Raw genomic sequence first — 26,816 nt, forward strand, 5'->3', positions numbered from 1 at the left:
CTCGCGTTCGAAACGGATATATGGTCCTTTGTCTGAACGGGAAATTGAGCTTTGAAGACAAATTTAATCATCGATGGAACATGTTTAGTTTAAATTATGGAGAGAAGAAAGTAAAATTTAATTTCACGACAAGGGAATGTTTTTTTTTTTTCCCATGAGCCTTCACGGCGGTTTGGTTCCTCCACAAACACCATCATGGTGGGTGCGGCTTTCTCGCATGTCTAAGCGTTTTTGGTTAATGTTTGCCGCTTCCTTTCCTTATGCTTCTTTAAGTTTATCGAAATAATTTTGTTGTCTCGTCTTGTTTGTTACAGTCTGATTATAACGAGGACCAGATTGCCGGTAAGTGCGACTCCCATCTCTTCACTGACCCCCCCCCCCCACCTCCCTCCCTCCATCCCAGCAATCCCGGTCTGAAACCGACTCCTTCAGACATTTGTAACGATACGTCATTTATCACATCCACTGGGGACGTTTACCTCCTGTGGAAGAGACCTGCGACTGAGTGACGTGAAATCGAGAGGTTTCCTCATCTCTGCTTCGTCTCTTCACACTTTCCCGCGTTTTAGCAAAACACATTTTTGGTTTGAGGGTTGTGTTTGCAGAAAGGAAGGCTGGATCGTATGAGGAGGAGGAGGAGAGGAGGGGGGGGGGAACCAGGGGTGAAAAGATATGATGGAACTTTGAGCGGGAACTACGAATCCCGAGGGGTGTGGCTGCGGCCAGACTGTGACGTCACGTTCTGTGACGTCACAATCCGTGACGATTTGTGTGAGCGTTCTTGACTCGCACACCATGACAACGAGCACTTTTGCATGGTCTCCGCCCCGGATCTGCCTTTATCGGGGCCGGCCAGCGGGTTAGCTGCTCTGTAAACCGCTGTGGTTTCCTCTTTGCACAGTTTACTCCTTTTGTGTTCTCTTTACACGCTTTGGCTCACACGTGTCACCCTTTTGGTAGTACCATTTATATTCCGATGAAGCTGTAAATTCCACCTGAACACCTTGCTTTCACGTTTTGCTTTTGATCCATTCATAGTTGCTTCACTCTTTATTACAGAGCAGTGACATCGCGCTGTTATATAATTGGCTATTCGGTCCTGTGTCTTCTGTCACACTTATGGCAGCGTAATCCCTTTGATCTGAGGGCTATAAATAGAAATTTGTCCAACGTCGCAACTCTTCCCATCATGCATGCTAATTCACCGTGTCTACGTTTAAATTTTATAACTGCAAAATTGTTTCATCATTCTTAACCTAGACTTTGACTGCCCCCAGCCGCGCGATATCGAAGTATCCGTTTCTTGTTTGGTTTAAAACTCCTTTTAATTTTTAGATTTTTTTGCAAAGTTCTCGATTTGTGTACCTTGAGGACAGATCCTGCTGTACATTGGGCATTTTGTTCCACCTTTACGTTCTTATCCATCCTTCTGCCTTATCTTATCTTATCTTATCTTGCCTTCTGAACCACAGTTGTTACGGGCAGGCTTCCGTTCCCGTAACGCCAACCTGTTACGAATGCTAAACACAGGCAAAGATCGATGCCTCTGTCAACCATTCTTTCCATGTTCCATTTTATTGTCACATTTGCAAACTGTCAGGTTGAACGGCACTCGGTAGAGCGCATACCTCCGCCAGGATGAACAGCACTCGGTGGAGCGCATACCTCCGCCAGGATGAACAGCACTCGGTGGAGCGCATACCTCCACCAGGATGAACGGCACTCGGTAGAGCGCATACCTCCGCCAGGATGAACGGCACTCGGTGGAGCGCATACCTCCGCCAGGATGAACAGCACTCGGTGGAGCGCATACCTCCGCCAGGATGAACGGCACTCGGTAGAGCACATACCTCCGCCAGGATGAACAGCACTCGGTGGAGCGCATACCTCCGCCAGGATGAACGGCACTCGGTAGAGTGCATACCTCCACCAGGATGAACGGCACTCGGTAGAGCGCATACCTCCGCCACGATGAACGGCACTCGGTAGAGCGCATACCTCCGCCACGATGAACGGCACTCGGTGGAGTGCATACCTCCGCCAGGATGAACAGCACTCGGTGGAGCGCATACCTCCGCCAGGATGAACAGTTTACATTTTGTATTCCACTGATGAGCCTGATCGAAATCCAGATCATCCTTTTCACACACCAAATTCTAATTGGCTTGTTCTTGTCACCTACCCAACTGATCCACCAAGTTTTGTCATGATCTTGTCCACTTAACAAACCAGAGAGTTGGTGTCAAAGCCACCCAATGCTCGCCTGTTTATACATTTATCGTTTTTAAAAGGCGTCTAATATTTTTTTATAAAGGATTGCAGTGAAGTCTGATCCAAATAATTTTAAAGCAATATATGTATTTGTATATTGTAATCAGTAACAAGAGCGCAAGTGAGCACAATATACGCCCGGACAAGGAGGTAGAAACATAATTGTGCTACTACATGGAAAACAGCATCCTGGTTGCCCTGGCAACCACTTTAGATGACGAACGTATGTCGCGACACACCTTCTCCACAGTCTATACCTATGTACCAAATACGAAAGTTGAAAACTTTTGGAGTTAGAGTGCGGACAGGAACGGACGGAGAGACCGGACGGACGACCGGTATCACATAATACGCCCCCATATATATATTGGTCATTTCAAAAATTGTGTGGTAGATTAAAACATTAGAAAGGAAAAAATAACTTGCACCAAAAACTTTAACATGCTGACGCTCACGCTGATGCTGACGCTCATGCCGGAGGTATCGCTATAGCTCTCTGTTTTTCAAACAGGCGAGCTAAAAATTAAACTATTCTTGAATCCGGATGTTTACCAAAATCAAATCGATTCGTCCTTGTCACACACCAAACATGTCCACCAAGTTTCGTCTGAATCCGTCCACAACTGTTTGACATATCCTGCTCACAGGCAGACAAACGAACAGAAGTGAAAACATAATTTCCATCCATTTTTGGTAACGAAGGTAAAAACGTTCTCCCATAGCTGGCAAAGCTAATATGGTCCTGCACACATCAAGTTGGATGCGTTTTAACGAGCCATCGGCCTGTTTTGCATCAGAACAGCTGATTTTGTATTTACACGAGAAGCTTTTTGTGTACAATATGTGTCGAAGAACAAGGAGACAGAGGATTAAATGACAACGTACTGACCATTGGGCCCACAATTGGACACAAGCGAAGGAACGGACATGAAAAGAGAGGGAGGAAAAACAGTACCCTGCAACTCTGGTGGGTTTGGGCAAGTTGGGTTAATCAGGATAGAAAATATCACAGGTACTGATGATGCAACATGGTGTTGTACCACTTGCTTGAAGAGTGGGATTTAACAGCCTCAGGAAGGTGGTTCCACAAACTGGAAAAGAGTGCAGGTGTGCAGTCATCAGAGACTGAGTTTAACCACGAGGAGGTTGCTGGGCAGGGTCAAAGGGCTGAGAAAGCATATTAGTGTCATGGCTAACCCATTGTTCTGCCTGCAGCAGTTTTCTTTACACTAACAGAGACCAATGCACTTCGGACGAGCCTTTAGCACCTGCACAGATGACCCCTTCACGCCTTTTTACAGTTGCGGTGGAGCAGGTCATGGCGCACTTCTTGAGCTGGTCCCAGAGTTGTCCACTTTGGTTCCCATGAGAACTAATCTTTCCCCCCCCCCCCAAATCCGATGTATAGGATGAGGTCATTTTGGATCTCTTTGCAGTGCCTGCCCTCATACATGTCGTCCTTGGTTAACTGGCAGGATGTGCTGTTTGAGAACTGCCTGTGTCGGTGGGATGTGCTCAAGGACTCGTGATTTTCTGGAGAACAGATGTTACCTTGCACATCCCACTGGTTCTATTACACCAAAGAACCACGAACCGTTCGATTAGTGACATGTTAGGAAAGTGTCGGAGCATCTGCCAGTGTCAGAAATGCATCTTTGTCATCTGGAAACGCACACCATGTGTCCCGTGCTGACTTTTTGCCCTTCCCTGAGAAGAATGATGTCCTCTCGCACCCGTTCAGTGCATGAAACAGACGATGCTTTTGCTTTTCGTGGGCTTCAAGGAAGAAGCAATTTCTTGTCTGCCGACACCAAAGGGTACCCCATTCTATTTTGTCCCTCGACCCTGCTGTTCAGTCCACATTGCACCACCATCACCTTTCAGCAGAGCGTTGCACTGTTCGTGGGCCTGAACTAGTCATAGCAGAGACCGGACGCTTTGGCTTGTGTGCTGCAAACCCTCCCCCAAAAAATGCTTTGTGTACTGCTGGGTGCTTCACTGGTAAGGAACACGTGTGTCTTGCACGAATGGAGAGTCATCGGGCATAATTGATGTGATCCAGTCTAAATACCGATGGTGTCGGCTGTACCATTGATTCCAGGTACTTTGAGAAGTCTCCTTCACGAATTGACCTGACCAGTCAAACTGCGCAAAGTTCCAGTTGAAGAATAAGTGACCAACACTGAACTGAAGATTGTTCGGTTGACATTTTCTCACACCATGCTGTCGATTCCAAAGGATTGTTTGGCCACGAGTCTTTGTGGGTGTCGCGTGCTTGGTGTTGTCTGGATGAAGAGGCCAGCTGCTGCGATTTGATGATGGACGTGTCCTGTGTTAGTAAGATGTGCAGCCTTGATCATGGAATCCGCTTCGCCATTAGCAGCAATACCAGCAGTGCAGATAGCCATTGTGCAATGACTCCGTGCAAGCTGAGATCTTGAATGTTGACATTTTGATGTGCAGTCAACAAAACATGATGATAAATCTTCTTCCCCACGAGTGCTAAGAGAGTTCCACTGAATTGTTTTTGCAATAGTACAGGGGCTGGTCAATGACGAGCAGTGGCACCTGATCTGGATTCAGGTCCTGAACACCTGCCTTTACGTTTACAGAATGTTGGATCGTGGCAACCGATTGCGCACTTTATAGAAGCAGCAACATTCGAGCAACTTCTTGTTGTCGGATAATTTAACGGTGGCTGCAACCATGCATGATCTGCTGATCATGAGATAGTCATCCTTGTTTATCTGTTTTTATTTATTTATTTAAATAAACTGTCTCAGATATTTTTTACAACCATTCATATGCCTTACCGACGCCACCGAAGGTGGACGGAAGTTGTGTTTTCACCGCTGTCTGTCTCGATGAGTAGGATATGTTAAAAAGTGTTAGACAGATTCAGATGAAATTTGGTGGATAGGTTGGGTGTATGGCAAGGACTAATTGTTGTTTTTGGTTAAGATTCAGATCCAGACACGATAATTTTTCAGTGATTCTTCACCATGAGAGATGGGGCCAAAAAAATGCTATCTCAAAGCATTGTTGACAGATAGGTTTGGTAGGTGACAAGAAAAAGCCGATTAGATTTTGGTTCAAGTCCGGTTGCAGATCCGACCTGTCGGTGGGATACAAAACGTAAACTGTTCAGCGTGGTGGAGGTATCCACTCTGAGTGCTGTTCTCGTTTGCTAATGCATTTCTCTGATTGGGTATATCCTGTTTCGCTCGGCCAACTGTATGAGGCACGAGGTGATCTTTTCTTGTTGAAGCAACTGGAGGTACAATTGTGTATGACATTGGCATTGCAGAAATTGTGCTCGTCTTCTCACTTCCCTCAAGTACTGGGACATCATTTGGTAAACTTTGGCCTTCCATTGTTAGTTGCTGCATCAAAGAAATGTCGGTGACATTAAATTTGGCTCTTACTGTCGTGGAGCAAGTATTATGGTCTATGTTATCGACAACTGCTGTTTTGAGCACGTGTTGCGACAGGTTTTGAGGACGTTCAACCATTTCCTCCGTCATCCATTGCACATACGGAATGTTTGTTCGGAATGTCTGTTGTAGAGATTGCAAGTACGTACATGATCAGGAGGGACACAAACACATTATACTCTTGTCACTCCACGGATCTTATATTCAGTATAGATCAGATGAGTACTGTTGTGCCGATGTAACGTCGTAGTGGGAGCCGAGCTGTATCTGGCTTTCATGTTGTTTCACACCACGAGATTGATTGAGATGCACGAGATTTGGGGGTTCATTGCAGAAGATTTTTTGATGTCTACCAAATCCAATATCATGCTTACCTGGGATTTTTGAGAGTCGGGTACAGATTGCTCCTGGCAGTCGGCAGGAAATCGTCCAATGATTGTCTGCTTTATTTTGAAGACATCTCGGTGGATGATTTTGGCAGCTTTTGCTGGTGTTTGTGCTTCGTTGTCAAAATCCTGATTAGACTTATTTATTTATTTTAAGTGCTCCCACAACATATTTGTGAAATGCTAGATGAACTTGCTTGCCTTCATTATTGATTGATGCCAGTATTCGATTTTTACACCTTTGTTGTATGTACCAGTACATCCTGGACACCAAGTTCCTGGAACAGGTGAAAACCATAGCCTGAGCTGTGTGCCGTTTGTTGATTTTGCCAAACAGTCCCTTTCCAGCTATTGTGCTCGTTTATACAGCATTGTCGAACAGTTTGCGTGCTTTTACGAATCGATATTCACCTGCTTGCTTCAACAAAATTTTTCTCTTTGTTGCACATTTCCATAGTTTAAAACCACGATCGAATGTCGATGCCTTATGAAGGGCAGCAGGATCAGCAGCACTGTCACAGACAACCGATTCTAGATTCCCCTCTGTTTATTTTTAGGAATGGTCCGAGTTTTCACAGATTGGCTCATTTAATCCTTCAGATTCCTTTTTGTGTACACTTTCCAAGTTCATAGTGCTGCTTAAATGTTGTGTTGACACATTTTGTGCCAGGCTGCTTTGTTGTCATGTAATGTCACTTATATTCCGGATCTTGGGTCTCGTTGTGTTGCTACATCTACAGACATTTATACAGTTCCAGGAACTGAATGCAGACTTTTGGCAATGTACATGTATCCAGCTCCTACATTATTACCTCCACCAGCGAAGATGAAGGAGGTTATGTTTTCACCCCTTTTTGTCTGTTTGTCTGTACAGGATATCTCAAAAAAGTTGTGGATGGACTCGATTAAATTTTGTGGACAGGTTGGGTGTGTGACGAGGACGAACTGATTTGATTTTGGTGAAGAGCTGAATCCGGATCTTTACACGAGAATTATTTAATTTTAAAAGTGATTCTTCACCATTGAGAGATTGGGTGAAAAACGATCGAGTGCTGTATTGCATGATATTTCAAAGATGTAGTGGGCCCGATATGTTCTCGTGGATCGGGCATTATGTGCCGGAGGTATGCGCGCCGAGTGCCCTTCTAGTTTCTTTTGGATTTGGCAGGGCATTGTAACGGCTCGTCTGTTAGTCTGACACAGGATGCATGCATGGTATGCAATCCACAGCATGGCCAACTATGTCTGGAAGAGCTTGGTTCTGCCGTGTCCATGAGCTAGTATCGTTTTGACTTCTTTCCACGTTAGCCACTACTATGACTAATTATCTACAGTCGACAGTGTTCACACCACTTCTTCTGTTCCATCACCACTCAATTTCGACGGCTTGGTGTTCTCTTGCACGTAGAAAGCTTGTTACCATAGAAACTATGACAGTCGTGAATTTCTATTACGAGTACGGGCCCGTAGGTGCGTAAACGATGACTGGATTGGGACATTATTTCAATTAGATCGGACCAACCGTATCATAAATGGCCATAACTTGGGACACACCTGGGAAACATATTCAGGTTTCCAGCGTCAATTGTGACGTCATTTCAAATGAAGAAGAATTGATGCCCCTCTCTCTCGCCCCTCCTCGCTCCCCCCTAGTCTCGCCCCTCCTCTCTCGCCCCCACTCACCCCCCTCTCTCGCCGCCTCCTCTCTCTCTCTCTCACCCCTAGTCTCACCCCTCCTATATATATATATATATATCTCTCATATTGGTCAACAGATATATGGCCGTAACTTGGAAACCGCTCGTCCGATTAATATCAAACCTCGAAAAGGCACATCCGCGGATCCCCAGCAATATTCCTGGCAAGTTTCAATCAGATCGGACCGTCAATCCTGCAAAAAAAATGTAATAAATAAATGAACATTAATTGTGACGTCATTCGTGATGTCATAGCACCGTGTCTCGTCATTGGTCGACAGATAAATGGCCGTAACTTGGGAACTGCTTATCCGATTCATATCAAACCTTGAAAAGGCACATCCACGGGTCCCCAGCAATATTCCTGGCAAGTTTCAATCAGATCGGACCGTCAATCGTACAAAAAAAATGTAATAAATAAATGAACATTAATTGTTACGTCATTCGTGATGTTATTGCACCGTGTCCTGTCATTGGTCGACAGATAAGTGGCCATAACTTGGGAAGCGCTCGTCCGATCGATATCAAACCTTGAAAAGGCACATCCGCGGGTCCCAGGCAATATTCCTAGCAAGTTTCAATCTGATCGGACTGGTGGTCGTCCGGTTATTAATAATTTGGGAAAAAATTGGCATGATAAGGTGAGAAGGTGGAACGACACCTTCAGCTGCCATATATATACACCTTTTCAACACTGAAAAAGCAGTAAAATGGCCGTAACTTGGGAACTGCTCGTCCGATCGATATCAAACCTCAAAGGCACATCTGCGGGTCCCCGGCAAAATTCCTGGCAAGTTTCAATGAGATCGGACCGGTGGTCGTCGAGAAACGGCGGTCGCAGACACACACACACACACACACACACACACACACACACACACACACACACACACACACACACACACACACACACACACACACACACACACACACACACAGACACACACAGACACACGGGTTTCTGGAATTATAGATAGATGGAGTTTGTGCAACATGGGATCAGTCGATATTCATACGTGGCTCTTTATTTACGATGGGGATGCGTTCCTAGAAATTGGTGTTGAGCGAAAATCCGTCAATCAAAAATGGTTTTCCCATTCGTTTATAAAACCAAAGATTGAGGATGGTTAACAGAACTCGAGAAAATGCATGCAAATAAAGATGATGATGTGGGATTTGAGAGGGTTATTGCGTTGTCGCGTGTTAATTAGGTGAATAAATGTGGAAAATAGTTCTCCAAACTGTGGTAATTCGAGCTCGTTGACCGCAAATTGAATAAATTTAATGCAATGGAGCAAATCCACAAACAGCGAGGTCCTCCTGATACTGTGTGCAGTGCGATACCACACACCTATGCGGAGAAGTGAGTTGTGTGTTCATGGCATGTCTGAAATTCGTTAATACGAAAATTAACTTCGTAAATAGAAAAATGGTTCCTACTTTGTCAATGGCGTTGTTGCGAAAATTTGTAAACTGAGGAATGGCGGTACATTATTTGTAAAGAAAACACTAGAGTTCATAGAACACCTTTCACCATGCTATCTTGAGAAGCAGGGACCTGGGCTATTGGGCACAATCCTGGATGGGTCGCCACTCCGACGCAGTATACTCAAATGGCTCAATCATCCCAGCAAGCTGGTACTCATTTTGCCAACCTCAGAAGGATAACAGGCTGAGTCAACCCCACCTGGTATTAATGCAACGACTGAGCGAGATGTGAACTCGGGACCTTAGGGTCCCATGTTTGCCACCTTAAAAACAGCAAGTTTCCTGTTTGGAATGTTTTTATTCCCGCGCTTTCGAAGAAAAGCGGGAATATTGTGATTGTCTCCGCTGTCCGTCCGTCCGTCTTACCCTGTAACTCCTCCTACACCGTTTGAAATAGGAATTTGAAACTTTGGGACATAGTAGATATATGTATGGGGAAGTGCACAACACTTTCGGATTTTTGATATGACCCCGAGGGGCCGGGCCAGAGGGGTTGGGGTCATGGAGGTCGATTAAAAAAAAAAAATTCTTATAGCTTTTTAAATCAAACATATTCATGAGTTATACATTTAACAACATTTTTTTAAACACATGATGATCAGAGGGTGCTTGGGGGGTAGGGGATCAAAATAGCTCCTCCTACACCGTTTGAGATAGGAACTTGAAACTTTGGGACATAGATATATGTATGGGGAAGTGCACAACTGTCGGATTTTTGATATGGCCCCTTGGGGCCGGGCCAGAGAGGGTGGGGTCATGGGGACTGATTTTTAACCTCCGCTATCGAAGATGGATGGAGGTTACTGTTTTCACCCCTGTCTGTTTGTTTGTGAACAGTATTACGGAAAAACTCCTGGACGGATTTCGACAAAACTTGGTGGGGGGATTAGGTATGGTCCAAGGATCATGCCATTAGATTTTGGACTTGGTCAAAAAAAAAAAAAAAACCATAAAATTTTGCAACTTTTTTTCAAAAAAATTTCGATTTTTTTTTGGGGGGGGGGCATTTCTACATGCGCGTCGATCTAGTTATGTTTATTCAATCGTGGTTCAGTAGAGTCTGATCCGTTATGACCTACAATGAATAGGATATCAGGTTCTCTTAAGTGACCCAGCAGTATTGGCGGCGGAGGTTTTGCACTCTACAGAGTGCTCCCCCTCTAGTTTTAAAGTGTATTTACCATTGTACATGGTAAATTCTTTTATAAAGAACTTACTTATGTGGCCCCCCATGAGTGACAGTCACAGGTTTTACTGTATTTATCTAATTGATTATGAATAATTATAGTTAATATTATGCATAGTTCATTCCTATGATTAAATTGATGCACAGTTCTATATTGCTGGACAGTGTGAAATGAATGTTTCATGAAATGTTGACATGCTTGCAATGACTTCTGATTTCGTAAACATCGTAAGTATTTGGTCATAAAGCACATCAAATAGAAAAGAATAGTCAATCCATTTTGCAAGATAAAATTTCACCTTGCATTAATGGGACAAAGCGGTGCGCGCGGGAATATGCGATGGTGTGCCATCGACAACGTAGTTCTTGTTCAATCTTGTTTTACTGTCAGACAGGCAAAAAGTGTGACAATTATCTCCTTTCTGCACATATATAGTACCAGTCAAAAGTTTGGACACACCTACTCATTCAAGGGTTTTTCTTTATTCTTACTATTTTCTACATTGTAGAATAATAGTGAACACATCAAAACTGAAATAACACATGTGGAACTAGAGGGGGAGCACTCGGTAGAGTGCAAAACCTCCGCCGTCAATACTGCTGGGTCACTTAAGTTAACCTGATATCCTATTCATTGTAGGTCAAAATGGATCAGACTCCACTGAACCACGATCGAATAAACTAAACTAGATCGACGCGCATGTGGAAATGCCCAAAAAAAAAAAATCGAAATTTTTTTGAAAAAAAAGTTGCAAAATTTCTAAATTTTTTGGGGGGGTTGGAAATCACTTCAAACATGTAGAAATGCAAAACAAAATTCAAATATTCTTCAAATAAAATCGAAATTTTTTTGAAAAAAGTTGCAAAATTTTGTTTGTTTTTTTCTCTAACAATTTTTTTTTTTGGTTGGAAATCACAAAACATGTAGAAATGCAAAAACAAAAATTCAAATATTTTTTTCAAAATGGCCGCCATAGCGGCCATATTGGACTTTGGACCAAGTCCAAAATCTAATGGCATGATCCTTGGATCATACCTAATCCCCCACCAAGTTTCGTCGAAATCCGTCCAGTTTTTCCGTAATACTGTTCACAAACAAACAAACAGACGGGTGAAAACAGTAACCTCCGTCCATCTTCGATGGCGGAGATTAATTACGTCGGAACCAAAAAAAAGTGTTCAACAAATGAAAGTATATTTTAGATTCTTCAAAGCAGCCACCCTTTGCCTTGATGACAGCTTTGCACACTCTTGGCATTCTCTCAACCAGCTTCGTGAGGTAGTCACCTGGAATGCTTTTCCAACAGTCTTGAAGGAGTTCCCACATATGCTGAGCACTTGCTGGCTGCCTTTCGTTCACTCTGTGGTCCAACTCATCCCAAACCATGTCAATTGGGTTTAGGTTGGGTAATTGTGGAGGCCAGGTCATCTGATGCAGCACTCCATCACTCTTTCTTGGTCAAATAGCCCTTACACAGCCTGGAGGTGTGTTTTGGGTCATTGTCCTGTTGAAAAACAAATGATGGTCCCACAAAGCGCAAACCAGATGGGATGGTGTATCACTGCAGAATGTTGTGGTAGCCATGCTGGTTAAGTGTACCTTGAATTCGAAATAAATCGCTGACATTGTCACCAGCAAAGCACCCCCACACCATCACACCTCCTCCTCCATGCTTCATGGTGGGAACCACACATGCAGAGATCATCCGACCACCTCTGCGTCTCACAAAGACACGGCCATTGGAACCAAAAATCTCAAATTTGGACTCGTCAGACCAAAGCACAGATTTCCACTGGTCTAATGTCCATTGCTCGTGTTTCTTGACCCGAGCAAGTCTCTCCTCCTTATTGGTCTCCTTCAGTAGTGGTTTCTTTGCAGCAATTCGACCGTGAAGGCCTAATTCACACAATCTCCTCTGAACAGTTGATATTGAAATGAGTGTGTTACTTAGGCTGCAATCTGAGGTGCAGTTAATTGGTGATTTCTGAGGTTGGTAACTCTAATAAACGTATCCTCTGCAGTTGAGGTAACTCTGGGTCTTCCTTTCCTGTGGCAGTCCTCATGAGAGCCAGGCTCATCATAGCGCTTGATGGTTTTTGCGACTGCACTTGAAGAAATTTTCAAAGTTCTTGAAATTTTCCAGATTGACTGACCTTCATGTCATAAAGTAATGATGGGCTGTCCTTTCTCTTTGCTTCGTTGAGTTGTTCTTGTCATAATATGGACTACTGCAGTACAGACAAAATAAGTGACTTTTACCAAATAGGGTTATTGACTGTTTCCCAACCCTACCTTGTCACAACACAATTGATTGGCTCAAACGCGTTGAGAAGGAAAGAAATTCCATAAATGTACTTTTAACAAGGCACACCTATTATTAGAAAAGCATTCCAGGTGTCTACCTCATGAAGCTGGTTGAGAGAATGCCAAGAGTGTGCAAAGCTGTCATCAAGGCAAAGAGTGGCTACTTTGAATAATCTAAAATGTAAAATATACTTTGATTTGTTTAACTTTTTTTGGTTACTACATAATTCCATTTGTGTTATTTCATAGTTTTGATGTCTTCACTATTATTCTACAATGTAGAAAATAGTAAAAATAAAGAAAAACCCTTGATTGAGTAGGTGTGTCCAAACTTTTGACTGGTACTGTCTGTTTGGGATGAATTCAGAGCCAAAGTACAGATGAACTACAGGTTCATTTTCTGATTCTTGTTCAAAATATAAGCAACACTCAATTCAGCTAAAGCCAAAGGCCTTTTGCTGGCTGTTCGTACTTCTGATTTATCAAGGAATAACTTGAAATGATGGAGGACTCTTCATCCTGGAAGGATCGCCTCATCAGAAGTCTCTAAATACAGCCGATCTTGGTCATCATCACATTTCCCCATCGACCTTTGGCACCTTGGATAAATAAAATCACCATAACATGAGGGGTGCTGTGTGGGGTTTGGGGACTGGGGAGGGAATAGCTTCCCTGTATGCTACTCACAGAAGATGAGTGCATGATTTTCCCCTGGATTCATACAGTGAATCAATAATGCTCTTCATTATTGATCCAAAATGGTAGTTTTGAGTTTCATTATACCATTTGTAAAATGGTATAATAAATGTTATCTTTTTGGGATTTTTCACACATTTGCTTTTAAATGATAGTTTGTTATTTATTCTTCTTATTAATTCTTCTTCTTCTTCTTATTCTGTGCTCTTCGTCTGAAACACCACTTGCAAATTATTCGCTGCGTGTTTAAATGTTTGTACGACAAACACCTGACAGATGTACATTGTTTGCTGCTTGATGGTTATGTGTGTTTCTAGAATTCAGGGATGCGTTCGCTTTGTTTGACCGCTCTGGGGAGGGGAAGATTCAGTATTGCCAATGTGGGGACCTGATGCGTGCCCTGGGCATGAACCCCACCAATGCAGAGGTGGACAAACTGCTGGGAAACCCAAGGAAAGATGGTAAGCCCTTTCCTCCTCCACTCTCCACCCACCCCTCCTTTTTTGGAGCTCATCTGCGCGGACTTGATATACATTACGAACAACTTGGAAAAAAATTGTTTTTTAAATATTTTATTCCATTGTTTGTTCAACCTTTATATTGATTTTTTGTTGTTGTGATCTTTCATCTGCTGCAACTCTTGACTAATTTAAACGTTTTCAGTTGGTTCCATAGATTGACAGGACATGTCACACTTCTACTTTTGATGTGACAATTGGAAATTTTTTTTAAATTTCAATTATTATTTTGATTTTTTTTTCCTTTTCTTTTCAATGGAATGGTCATTCTCTAACTTGCTCCAACTGCTTCATTCCTGGTTTACAAACCACGATAAATGTGATTTGGCAAGCAATGTTGGTTACATGCTCCAAATGACAGCACTCTCCTCTCTCATGTGTCACAAGTCTGTTGAATGTGCTCCTTTGTGCTGTGTGTCACTGTGCAGAGATGCAGTCCAAGTACTTGGATTTTGAGCAGTTCCTGCCCATGTTCCATGCCATAAGCAAGTGCAAGGAGCTCGGCTCACTCGAGGAGTTTGTAGAGGGTCTACGGGTCTTTGACAAAGATGGCAATGGAACTGTAATGGCAGCTGAACTCAGACACGTCCTGGGCACCCTTGGTATGTACAATTTGATGAAGCTACGAGATTGTAGTTGTAGAACACCTGATTTTCCCACCTTTTGGGAAATTGCTCATTTGATTCGATATGTCTCGTATTTTTTCTTTCTTTCAGACTTTTTGCTGTACTCTAAATTTATGTATTTGCCTTTGTACGCACAGCCTTTCAGACAAACTTTTTCTGTCGTTAGCATCTGCTTAGTTGTGCTTTTATCTGAGGAGATGTATGCAGATAACAAAGGTGGGTCACACATTTGTTAGCATTCCTTGCAGCAGTTGCTTGTAACCCAGGAATGGCCGATTTTACCTCGTGCTGTGCATTTTGCTCATCATGGGCTCCCAAGGTTCAAAACGAGCACAATCTAAAGCCTCCCCAGATTTTGGTGGATTGACCACTTGCAGATCGAGCAAGTGGCCATTTTACCAAAAACAGAACTTGTCGATTCCAGTCTTGATACATTGTACACACATTGCAGTTGGTGTCACTTTGCTTTATCAATTGCTCAGCTTTTGTGAGTAACTGCAGCAACAGCTGTATCATGGAGAACGGTAGTACTCCATACGGAGAGATGGGACGGGAAAAATGGCCGTCCCATCAAATGTGCACCAAATGATGTGCTTTAAAACTATTATAAGAGTAAAGTCATAAGCCTTTAATATATTATAATTTATGTTTAAAATGTTTGTTTGTTTTTGCTATGAGATTTTGTGCTTGGCTGTCACTTTTGTTTTTTTGGTTTGCAGGTTTCCTCCTCCCCAGGTTGTAGCCAATGTGTCCAATTGTTTTTCATAGATTTTGTGATTTGTGTTTACATTCGCTCTGATGTTAGGATATTTTGCGATTGTATTTGGCAGGAGAGAAAATGAGTGAGGATGAGATAGAACAGCTACTTGCTGGCCATGAGGATGGTAATGGCTGCATCAACTACGAAGGTCTGTCTGCAGTCCTGTTATTTATATATATTTACGAGACGACTCGTGAACCCGTTGGAGTCCCGTTGTCAGCGGTTGATAAAAAAATCATTAAAAAAAAAAGATAGCTCCAGCGAACAATACCACTGAGGTTGTTTGCATTGATCAAATAATCCCGAAGACTAGTTGACTGAGTCGGGAATAGATTTTTTTATAATTTTTTTGTTGCCCAATTTGAACGATACTTGATATTGCGCGTCAATGTGAAAAAAAAAAAAACGGAGAAAAGAAAGTCGAAGGAATTATTTACATAATCTTCTAAACACAATTTTATTTATTAATGAACACGGAAGTATTAGATCAAAAAGGCGATGCTTATTTTATGCTTAAAAATAAATCCTTCTTTGGCTATACTAAATGTTTGAGATTTTAAAATAAATCATTTCAAGAAAAAAAAAAGATAGCTCCAGCGAACGATACTGCTGAGGTTGTTTGCATTGATCAAATTCTTCCGAGGATTACTTGACTGAATCGGGAGTTGATTTTAAAAAAAAAAATTTTTTCCGTTGCCCGAATTGAACGAAACTTGATACTGCATACCGCAGGCGAATGGTGAGTAAGGTGGCCCTAAAATTTGTGCGCTATTGTGTACCGTTTTGGCTGTATTTCAGGAATATACATGCATACATACAAGATGAGAATTTTAGTAATGTACTAGATGACCCGCGAACCCGTTGGGTTCCCGTTGTAACAGCGGTTGATTAAAAACATCATTTAAATAAAAAGATAACTCCAGCGAACTATACCGCTGAGGTTGTTTGCATTGATCAAATTCTCCCGAAGAGTACTTGACTGAATCAGGAATTAATTTTTTAATTTTTTTCGTTGCCCGATTTTAACGGAACTTGATGCTGCACACCACAGGAGAATGGTGAGTAAGATGGGCCAAAAATTTTTGCACTTTCGTGTACCGTTTTGGCTGTATTTCAGGAACATACATACAAGATGAGAGTTTTAGTAATATATAGATTACATACCAGCAAATACAACCTGTCACTTTGCTGATTGGGGGGGGGGTGGGGTATTAAGGAGGGGGGTTGAGAGGGGAGGAGGAAGGGGAAAGGAGGCAGGCTGGAGGGAGGGGAAGCTATGGAGTGGGGTGAGCTATGTGCAAGTGGGGAGAGCTATGCCTCACCAAACGTTGCTATCCCACGGGAGGGAGGGGAGTGAGAGACAGAGGAAGATGAGGGGTGGTGGTCAGGTAAGTAAATAGAATGATATGTTGTGCTTAATGACTGAACACACACATACACAAAAACAAACTTGTATCAGAACAGCTGTACACACAACGACAACAGACTTCATAATGTAATCTGCTGCCACATTTGCAAAAATTTTGATATTCCAGTTCCAGAAAATTTGTGGGAACATGGAGTAAAAGTAATCACTGAAAACATGGAAGTACCACTCACGTACGAACTAATGATCCCATCGAGTGTGAACATCGAAAACAAAGCGATGCGACCAGATATCATACTGGGTACAAAAAAAGAGAGAGGGCATTACTGATTGAGATGCTAATACCAGTGCTTTGGAAAAAACAATTCAGAAATCAAGAAAATGACCAAACACCAAGACGTCAAGAATGAAGTGAGAAGATCGTGGAAGCTGAAGAATGCCAAAGTTGTACCAGTGATAGGTGGACCGACAGGAATGATGACAAATAACCTCACAGATATATTTAACATAACATAGGATCACAGATATATTTAAAGACCGTACGGTCTTTAACAAAGACCGTACGGTCTTTGATTTGATGTCGCACGGTGACCTTAGGGCGTTCCTGCGGCAGCCATAGAATTTTCAAGGCAGACGCAAGGTACCCGCAGGGGGACCCTAAGCCGAACGTGCGGCCAGACGGACGGTAACGGATGGGTTAATTTTTTTTTTTTTTTAACCAGTTCTTTTGTTTCGGCTTGTCGAATTTCTACGGCGAACGTAGAAATGAAAAAAGTTATAATTCCACGGTGACCTTACGACCTGTAAAATATAGCCATACGGCGTAGGGCCACCCTGAGGCCACCTCAGTTTCTCTGCGGCCGCCACACGTTTGTCAATTCAGAGGGCGTACGGCCGCCGTATCCTCGCCATAGAGCAAATGTGACTGAGGCCTAAAGTATCGATCGACACACGAGTATTTCCACCGACGAACTGAATGAACAAAGCGCGAAGATGCGGCTCGAACAGGTGGGGGAGACACGTGAACAAACATGAACGCCACGCTGTGTTCGGTTTTTTAAAATGTATCAGGTTTTTAGGGCAAAATTTTCTCAAAAATTGTTCGGATTCCAATTTGTTCAAACAATGGGGCATTCAGATTCTGGGGGCACCACAGTATATTATAGTTATAGTATTGTTACGGTTGTGGAAATTCGCATTACACCAAAAAGGACCCTCAGGTGAGACATCTCCATAGATACATGTGTAGTTAGCCCAAACCCGTTGTATAGAGGGAATTTATGTGATCCATTCTGGCTGCGATCCTTGAGTTAGTCGTTTTTCTTTCTCTATCTTTTATTTCAAACAAACAGCATCTCAACAACCACGCCATCCCCACCACAGCGCCAACCACACTACAACGACGCCACCTCCACCACCTGCGCTACCATATCATCGCTTCTCCAACCATTCGCAAACACCACCACCTTCGCCTTTACCTTCACAACTTCATCCCACATCATCGCTTCCACGGCCATTCCCAAACACCACCAGTCAACACCAAACGTCGTGTTACCGGAGCTGTTCGGCCATGGAGGCCGAACGCGTCGATCCGCGGATCAGGAATGCTTCACGCCCACTTCTCCTCCGTCCAATGGGCAAGCGCGAGGCAGCTTGGCCCCACCTCCAGGCGCGTGTCGGTGAATTCCGTCCATGTCTGTCTATGCAAATTTTAGGATCAGGGAAGGTTCACGCCCATTTTTTGCCGGCCAATGGCTGACTGGGGGCGAGGGGGGCGGTGTGTCCCCGCCTCCAATCGCGTTCTGATCCGGGAATTTGCATATCGGCGCCTCCTGAGAACTATAAAGGTGCGAGCGGAAGGCGACTCGCGAGGAGAGTGTGGAACTGGGGGAGTTGAGCGAGAAGCGTGGAGCGTTGAGCATTGGAGAGCGTCGTTGAGAGTTGAGCCGGAAGAGGTGGAGTGCGCGGTGGAGCTGCAAGCGGCGGGTCGGGGCAAGGAAGCTCGGGTCCGAGGCAAGGAGGACGGCGGTCAGCAACGAGGTTGCGGTGTGGGGGATCGCTCGTCTCGTCGTGGGACCCAAGCCAGCCAGCCACTCCCCTCCCCTAGGGCATCAACAATTTCCCTTTCCCCCGCGCTGAGATAGTGCAAAGGGGGCCCCGTTCCTCCCCCACCCCAAACGTGGTGCCAACGAGCACGCCAGGGGCACTGAGTCGGGGCACAGCGGTGCGGACATTTTGCGGCTTGCCCGCCAACGCGTCACGAGGACGCGGGTACGACCTCCCCGGTCTCGCGGACCTGGCCGCTCCTCTAGGTCCCACGCACATTTGGCCTACGGGCCTGTCTGCCTCCTTGTCTGTGATGTTGGCTTCCTTATTTTGCTTTTGTGTAAATGTGTGTTGGCGCCGTCTGTGAAGTAAAACTGTGTAAGTGTTGCCGTCTGTACGCGTTAGGTCGGTGTCAACTGTTTTCTTCTTGCCTTTGCTTTTTGTGTATGGCTGTATATACGTGCTTTCCGTGTGTCGCGTAATAAAATGCTTGCATGTTGAACTGTGCCCGTTTCGCTTCTTTTTTTCTCCATTTGAATCTCCATCTTGCATCACTAAGGGGTTCGTAGTGGGTTCAACATCCCGGTAATTAAACGGAACCGTCAAGGCCGACGATAACACCGCTCGGTTATCACTGTAGCATGGAACGGACCACTTAAGCGGTTCGTGTCTGGAGTCGGCCTGTGGCGTGGTACGATCGCCCGGTCGACCATTCGCGCAGGTACTTAGGTAGATCGAATTTGGCGAGCAACCCTATCCTGCGCGGGTGGGCAATTGGCACGATCGTCGTGAGGTTAAACCCCCACCCGTGACTAGCTCCCAGCATTGTTCCGAGAGGGTCACGACAGAATTGTCCGTCCGGTGGGCGACGTGCCACGATTCGAGTTACGTGGCCGTTCGCACGCCGGCGGCCGCGAATTCGCAACAGTCAGGTCAGGTATGGGAGCATGTGCCAGAACAGCGCGTCGCTGCGTCCACTTTCTGCCGATACTCCAGTATATTCAGTTATATATACTGGTATATTTTTATTTCAGTAAAAAAAAAGAACTGGTATATATACCCACTCGTTACCGTCCGTCTGGCCGCACGTTCGCCTTAGGGTCCCCCTGCGGTCGCCTTGAGGCTACCTTGCCTCTGCCTTGAAAATTATATGGCCGCCGCAGCGACACCCTAAGGTCACCGTGAGACGTCAAATCAAAGACCGTACGGCACCCCCCCGTTTTTGGTCTCCACGATTTCTAAATAGGCCGTGCGGCTCCCCGAAAAATAAAAACATATGTGACTGCTACATTGTGTGACCGTGGAAATACTGCGGCCGCTGTATAATTGGTAGTGGCCGCAGATTTTGGAGACCCCACGGCCGCTGTGGCAAATGTGACCTTGGCCTAACTCGGGAGCTACGGATTACGGGTTTCGAAGGGGTCCCTAACAAGATAAACCTTAAACAACATGCAGACAAGACACGGACAGCATGCAGACAAAACAAGAGTACTTGGTGATGTTTCATGGATGAGAGGAAAGTGTCAAAGGCACGAATGTGGCTCGTGACAAGCCGATGTCTACGGATTCGAGCGCCCAAGCTCAAACACGCCGCGTGGCAAAATGGCGCTCGTCCTCCTTCTCCCGGCACCGCTTGCGCACGCTGCCTCCACGCAAGGTCGACGGCACAAGACCGTCAGATCGATGCTGGGTTTCAGCTGATTTCTCACAAGGTCCAGCATACAAGTCCAGGCCTGGCCTGTTCACCATTTCAGGCCAAATTGAGGTGTTGGGCTCCGCAGGCTGGGTCCATGGGATTCCAAGACGTCGTCGAGCCGTGAGGTGAGTAGTGACAGTCAGAGGCTCCGTCACTGGACTCCGGATGAACTTGTCGATGTCCTCATAAAAGTCGATCGCCGACTCGATGTGCAGGCAGCCTCTCACACTGCCAAAAATGGCAGACTCTGCGCGCTCAGTTTCCCCCTCGCCTCTCGGCCGACTGCTCGCCTCTCAGCCGACTGCAGTTTCACTTCTTTCTCGGCACTCGTCGCCTCTGTTTCACTTCCTCTTTCTCGGCGCTCGTCGCCTCTGTTTCACTTCCTCTTTCTCGGCGCTCGTCGCCTGTTTCACTTCTTTCTCTCGGCCACTCCCCCTCTCAGAGCGCTGGGCGGGGACTATTGTCTGGAGAGAGGAAGGAAGAAGAAGAACCTCTCGGTACACCACCACTGCACGAACAAATAACAGCCTGTGACACCTCCCGACACACATGTGACGTCCAATTACCGAAAAACCTGGCTAAACATGCATTTAATGGGGGATCTGGGCTAATCCTATATTTAATAACACACTAAGGGCCATTTCCGCAACAATATAATGGAGAAGAAAGTAAATACGTATGGATTTTTTCTTGTAATGCCATCAACAAACCTTGGTACATCACAGGTGAGAAAGGTTGTCAAGTTTCTTCAAAATTGTGTGTGGCCTCAGAAAAGAAAGCAAATACATATTTTGGGGTCCCCCCCCACCCCCACCCACTGTAGAACCTCTTCAACCCCAATTTTCTTTTTAATGTCGTGAACAAACTTTGGTATATCATGGGTGGTGAAGATGGTGGTCAAGTTTCATCGGAATTGCATGTAGTTTCTGAGAAGAAAGCAAATGCATATTTTGGAAGAGAGAAGAAGAAAGCTTTGATCTGCAGTGCCCGCTGTTACTCATTTTGCTAACCTCAGAAGGATGATGGGCTGAGTCAACAAGCCTGGTGTTAATTCAACAGTAGGAGAGGGGCTCAAACCCAAGATCTTAAGTCAGCCACCCAAACCATTAAGCCAACACCAGACTCCAGCAATGAATCCATCCATCCATTGGGACCATACTCTGTGCAGAGCGTTGGTGCTGCCTCAGTAGTCTCCTTGGCTATTGGGTACGATCCTGGATGGGTCGCCACTCCGCCACAGGATACCAGCATGCTGGCATTCATTTTGCCAACCTCAGAAGGATGACAGGCAGTCAACCCCACCTGGTGTTGATTCAACAGCCAAGAGGGATTTGAACTCAGGATCCTTGGATCCCAAGCCCACCACCTTAACTATTAAGCAAACACCAGGCATAGCAATGAATGTTTAGGTGAAAAAAACAAAAAATATTTCTTCCCCAAATATCACTTTCATTTGCAAAATTTACAATATGGACAGGATCACCCCCAAAATGCATATGTTGACATAAATTTTTCAAAAATTTCCAGGGGAGCATACTTCTGGACCCCAAATAGTATAGGCTCTGGGGGGGGGGGTGTTTGTGTACATAACTCTTTTGGAGCGTCACCCTATTTTTTTTGTTCTATATGCCAAGACCTTCAAAAAAAGTTTGGGTAACACCTCCAGATCAAGTGCATTTTCTCTGTAGGGTCCATCTTGGATTCCCAGTTGGCTATGAGCAAACTATAATTGAACCAAAATGTCCATATTGGGTTTAGATGGAATAAATCATTAGTAAACAGCCATAAATTATTGATTTTGATTTACTTCAATTACTTATGCATTGCTTCACACATTTTAGCATTATTTATTCTCTTAAAACTTGGTTTACAGAAGAAAATGACCATGTTTTACGTAATTTTAGTCAAAAATAGCTTTCAAGTTGAAAGTAGCTCAAAATTTGATGGTCTCTGAATGACTTAATATTGTAAGTAGAGCTATAAAATTTGGCCAAATGTTTCATTATTAAGTTCACTGAGCAATTCAATTTTCATATTATCACAATGGGGCTATGTGTGATGACCATAGAGCTCATTGTAAACTAAAGTCACCCCTTCCCCCAAATGGCCACTTTTACAGCATTTCATCAAATGATGATATCTCCTCAACTAAATGGCATGGGAAGTTGATTTTTTTTACTTAATATAGGTTATTGACCCCAAGAATTCATTGATAAATTTTTTGTAGTTTTTGTAGTTGATCTACTTCGCATAATGCCAAAATATTGAAAAAAGCTCATTGTAAACCAAAGTCACCCCTGCCCCCAAATGGCCACTTTTACAGAATTTCATCACATGCTGATATCTACTCAACTAAATGGCATGGGAAGTTGAATTTTGATACTACATGTATATATGGGTTTTTGACCACAAGAAATTAATTGGTTACATTTTTGGAGTTTATCTACTTATTAATAATTCCAAAATTGCTGTGAAAATATTGAAAATTTAGAATGCAGAACAATATTCAAGATGAAACTCTAACTTAATTAATAATATCCTTCCCACTCCCTCGAGCCTATCTATTAAAACAAGTCAAAAGCAATATTAATTTCAGAATTTTAATGTTTACACATTGAAATAAGTTTTGAAACAACCATTAATACAGTGGTGCACATACATCAATACAATTAGTTACATACACATTGCTGCAAAATAGCTCAATACGTTCCTGACTTGTTGATATATTTTCTTGAATTATCACTCATCCAGCATTCAAGATAACTTGTTCTAAATGCTACATTACATATGCTACATACCACTAGTACTAATATTATTACACACACTACATAATTTACTGCATACATACATGCACCTGGATAGTTTTCTAGAAAACTACAGTAAACACACTGCATTATAATACGAGTTACAAGTATACTGAACAAAAATATAAACGCACCAACCTAAATATCTAAGTCAAGATTGCCATTATGGGAAAATGGTCAAACCGATGATATGTTTGAGCAATGGTTCCTTTGTTTTGCTCAAGACAGATGTTCCCATTGAAATTGACCACTCTGAGTGTGTGGACTCACACGTTGAGTAATCCTCCCCATGAGCACCATGGGGCTTGACCAGGACACAAACACTCCCTATAGCTTGCCCTATAAAAGGCCTCCCCAAAATGTGGACTGGTGCCAAATGTCAACATGCCACAGATGTCACAAATCTTGAGGGAGCGTGCCATTGGCATGCTGAATGCTGGGACGTCAGTACGGGCCGTTGCAGCACACTTCAATGTCCACCACTCCACCATTAGCCGCCTGAGAACGCGCCTCAGAGACTGGAAGCACCGTGAACCGCCCACATGCCCGGCGACCACGTGTGACCACCGCCGGTCAGGATCGTCACATGAGGCTGCAACATCTCCGGGATCGACTCCGACCGGCCACGAGGACTGCCGATGAGACTGTCGGGCTGCATAACAGGCGCATTTCAGCCCAGACAGTGCGTAACCGCTTGAGGGAGGCCAACACCCGCTACTGACTGTGTGAACTCTGACAGTGACACCTCGGTTGTGTCGGCTGTTGTAGCGCAAAGACTGTCGCCAGAATTCGCAAGGAACTCTTTGAAATTTAATGTTCAATTGTCATGGATTCTATAACCAAATTGTTGTGAAGATTTAGTATTAATGAGTTCGAGGTAAAATAGTAACAATCGCTTGGTGCGTTTATATTTTTGTTCAGTATACATTACTACAAACTCGCTAATAAAGTCCAGGTAAAATTGTTCTAATGTGTTGTTGATACATTTTCTTGAATTATCACTCATCCAACATTCAAGATTTATAACATGTTCTAAGTACTACACTACCTATGCTACATACGACTAAAACTAATATTGCTACATACACTACATAATACACATAAATCAACTGTAAGAATATAATGCAAAGCTCAAACAGTCATCTCCACATAAAGTTGCAGAATTCTCGAGAATCACATTAAGCAATTGGATTTTTGCAGTAGGGTGATGTTTTTTTGCACCGACAGAATCTGCAAAATCTGACCCCAGCCATCCTGCAAGAGCAAGTTGACCAAGCACACTTATCACAAGTACAGAATACAGACCAATGGGCAGGAAGGATTTTCCACAATGTTGCAGGTATTAGCTGACCCTGCTCATACTCATAGCCACAATCCTCTGGCTTCAGTGACTCAACAGTTTCAGGATCAGTATGGCTGTCCAAGGTATGCATGGTAGTGTAAGCATTAAAGAATCAACGTAGGATATGAGGTAGAAGTCCCTGGCTTGTTGGAGGCAGGTTCTGAAGAGAACTACTTTTGTTGAAATAGAACATCTCTGCTCAGAGATCATCGAAATTTGTAACATCACTTCCACTTTTCAGCACCTTCACCAAGTAATGCTCAGCATTGTGAATTAATGATGGAGAGAGGGTTGGTGATCTCCAAAAGTGTTTGAGAAACTTTTCTGGCTCTACCTGCAAAGCTGCCTTCTTTGATCCAATTCTACTTGTGATGTCACACCCTGTAAGGCTATGCACAGCTGGTAGTACTGCACAGAGCTGATGACCCACACGCTGGAACAAGGTATGAAGAGGCACATACCGAGTGGTGTCACCCACTCCAGCTCGCACCCACAGCTGCTCAATGGGTTGTGCTGCTGGAAGACTGGTATGTGCTAGAGCAGGGCAACAATGACATCAGTGTCATTTGAGATGACAACACATACTTTGTGTCCTGCCTTTAGTGAGTCCAAGACATGAAGAGGTATACGGAAGTCAGCTTCTTCTAAAGATGATTGAAGATGGGCCATCACATTTTCTTCACCTTTGTGAGCGATGACACTGCCAATTATCATCTTCTTTGGTTACCTGGCAAACCACAGTGGGGTATTGACGAGTTTCAGGAGCATTTTCTCGAAGATGACAATAGATGCACTTCTCCAAAAGAAGCTTGTTGATGTTTGAGGGCCAGAAAGTTTCCATCTTTTTTGGTAGAGGTGTTCCTGGTTCAATAGAACTGTGCTCAATTGGAAGAGTATCACATCACCTCATTCTCTCAATGTCCTTCACTGAGGGATCTTCAGAGTACATGTCAAACACAGTCACAAAAAAACGTACTTGATCTGGAGGTGTTACCCAAACTTTTTTTGAAGGTCTTGGCATATAGAACAAAAAATAATTAGGGTAACGCTCAAAGTCATGTACACAAACACCCCCCAGAGCCAGGAGTAAAAAGGAAAATCTAATTTTTTTCCTCTTTACAAAAGTTATGCAGTTTCACCCATGATTGTAAATCAAATTATACCCTGCTAAATAAAACCTGATAGAAAAAGACCAAGACACCAAGCAGAATAAAAATTGGAGCTCTTTCTTGAAAACTGATTGTGACCAAAATGGGAGGTGAGAATGGAGATAGATTATTGTTTTGGAGGGCCCCTATGTGTTGGACTTGGGTTGTTTTTGCATTCCTACATGAGCGTATTGCTCACGATGTAATCTGATGTTCAAATCCACATCCTGCGTTTGACTTGTTCATCTTGTTATTTGTGTAAAAGCACAATCATACCTCCTCACGTCCTCATACGGCACACAATTTATGTGCGAACTCCTCCATGCACTGAGCAGATCGCTCAAATGAATGTGTGTGACGATGCAACTCTCTCATACTGATTGGTTATAAGTGCAAGAGTAGCCTTACGTACCTATTTGTAACGTGCTTGTCCTTCCATTTGTTCACAGACCTCGTGAATCAAATCTTGAGTGGCTGATGTGGCGTTCACTGGACTCTCCACACCTGTCACCGAACCACGGGTTACCCGCGTAGGCTCCTGTGTTTTGCTGCTTGCTTCTAATTTTGGGTTTTAAATAATTGCTTTTGATATTCTTGGGGGCAAATGGTCATTCCTATTGTTATTGTTGTTGTTATTATTTTTATTATTATTATTATTAATATTTGGACTTAAATTGGCAGTTCAGGCACTGCATTTTTAACTGTCTGGGTTGACTTTGCTTTAATTTTGTGCACTGTCTTTTCTACGTCTTTCTTGAACAACAAGGAAGTTGTTTTTTTTTTGTTCTTCCTGTGCAAATAAAATGTAAACGCTGGTGTTTTGTATTTGCTAGTTTGTCTGTAATCTTACTATTAAGTTACAATTGGTCATGACTTTGACATTAATACAATTTTTTATTACAGATCCTAGGCATCAGAAAGCTCCATATATTGAACAAACAGTTTCAAATGGAACACCTCACCACCATTAGAGCATTTACATTGCATCAGATGTCGAAATATAAATGAGTTGCTCTCCCAGCTTGCCAGCTCGACAGAAGACGCCAT

At 43.7% G+C, this 26,816-nt stretch overlaps 1 protein-coding gene across 1 annotated transcript; it reads left to right on the forward strand.

Moving 5' to 3' along the window:
* Window positions 1-26,594, forward strand: LOC147022320 (myosin light polypeptide 6-like). Its single transcript, XM_085893093.1, has 6 exons — window positions 1-198; window positions 315-342; window positions 13,781-13,924; window positions 14,410-14,583; window positions 15,438-15,515; window positions 26,219-26,594. Exons 1-6 carry the CDS (start codon window positions 196-198, stop codon window positions 26,245-26,247), a joined length of 456 nt encoding a protein of 151 aa, XP_085749219.1. The 5' UTR covers window positions 1-195; the 3' UTR covers window positions 26,248-26,594.
* Window positions 26,595-26,816: the final 222 nt, after the last annotated feature.

This window comes from Eptatretus burgeri, chromosome 8, assembly GCF_056783735.1.
Source record: "Eptatretus burgeri isolate ZD-2024b chromosome 8, Ebu_testis_v1, whole genome shotgun sequence".
NCBI classification, from domain to species: Eukaryota; Metazoa; Chordata; class Myxini; order Myxiniformes; family Myxinidae; genus Eptatretus; species Eptatretus burgeri.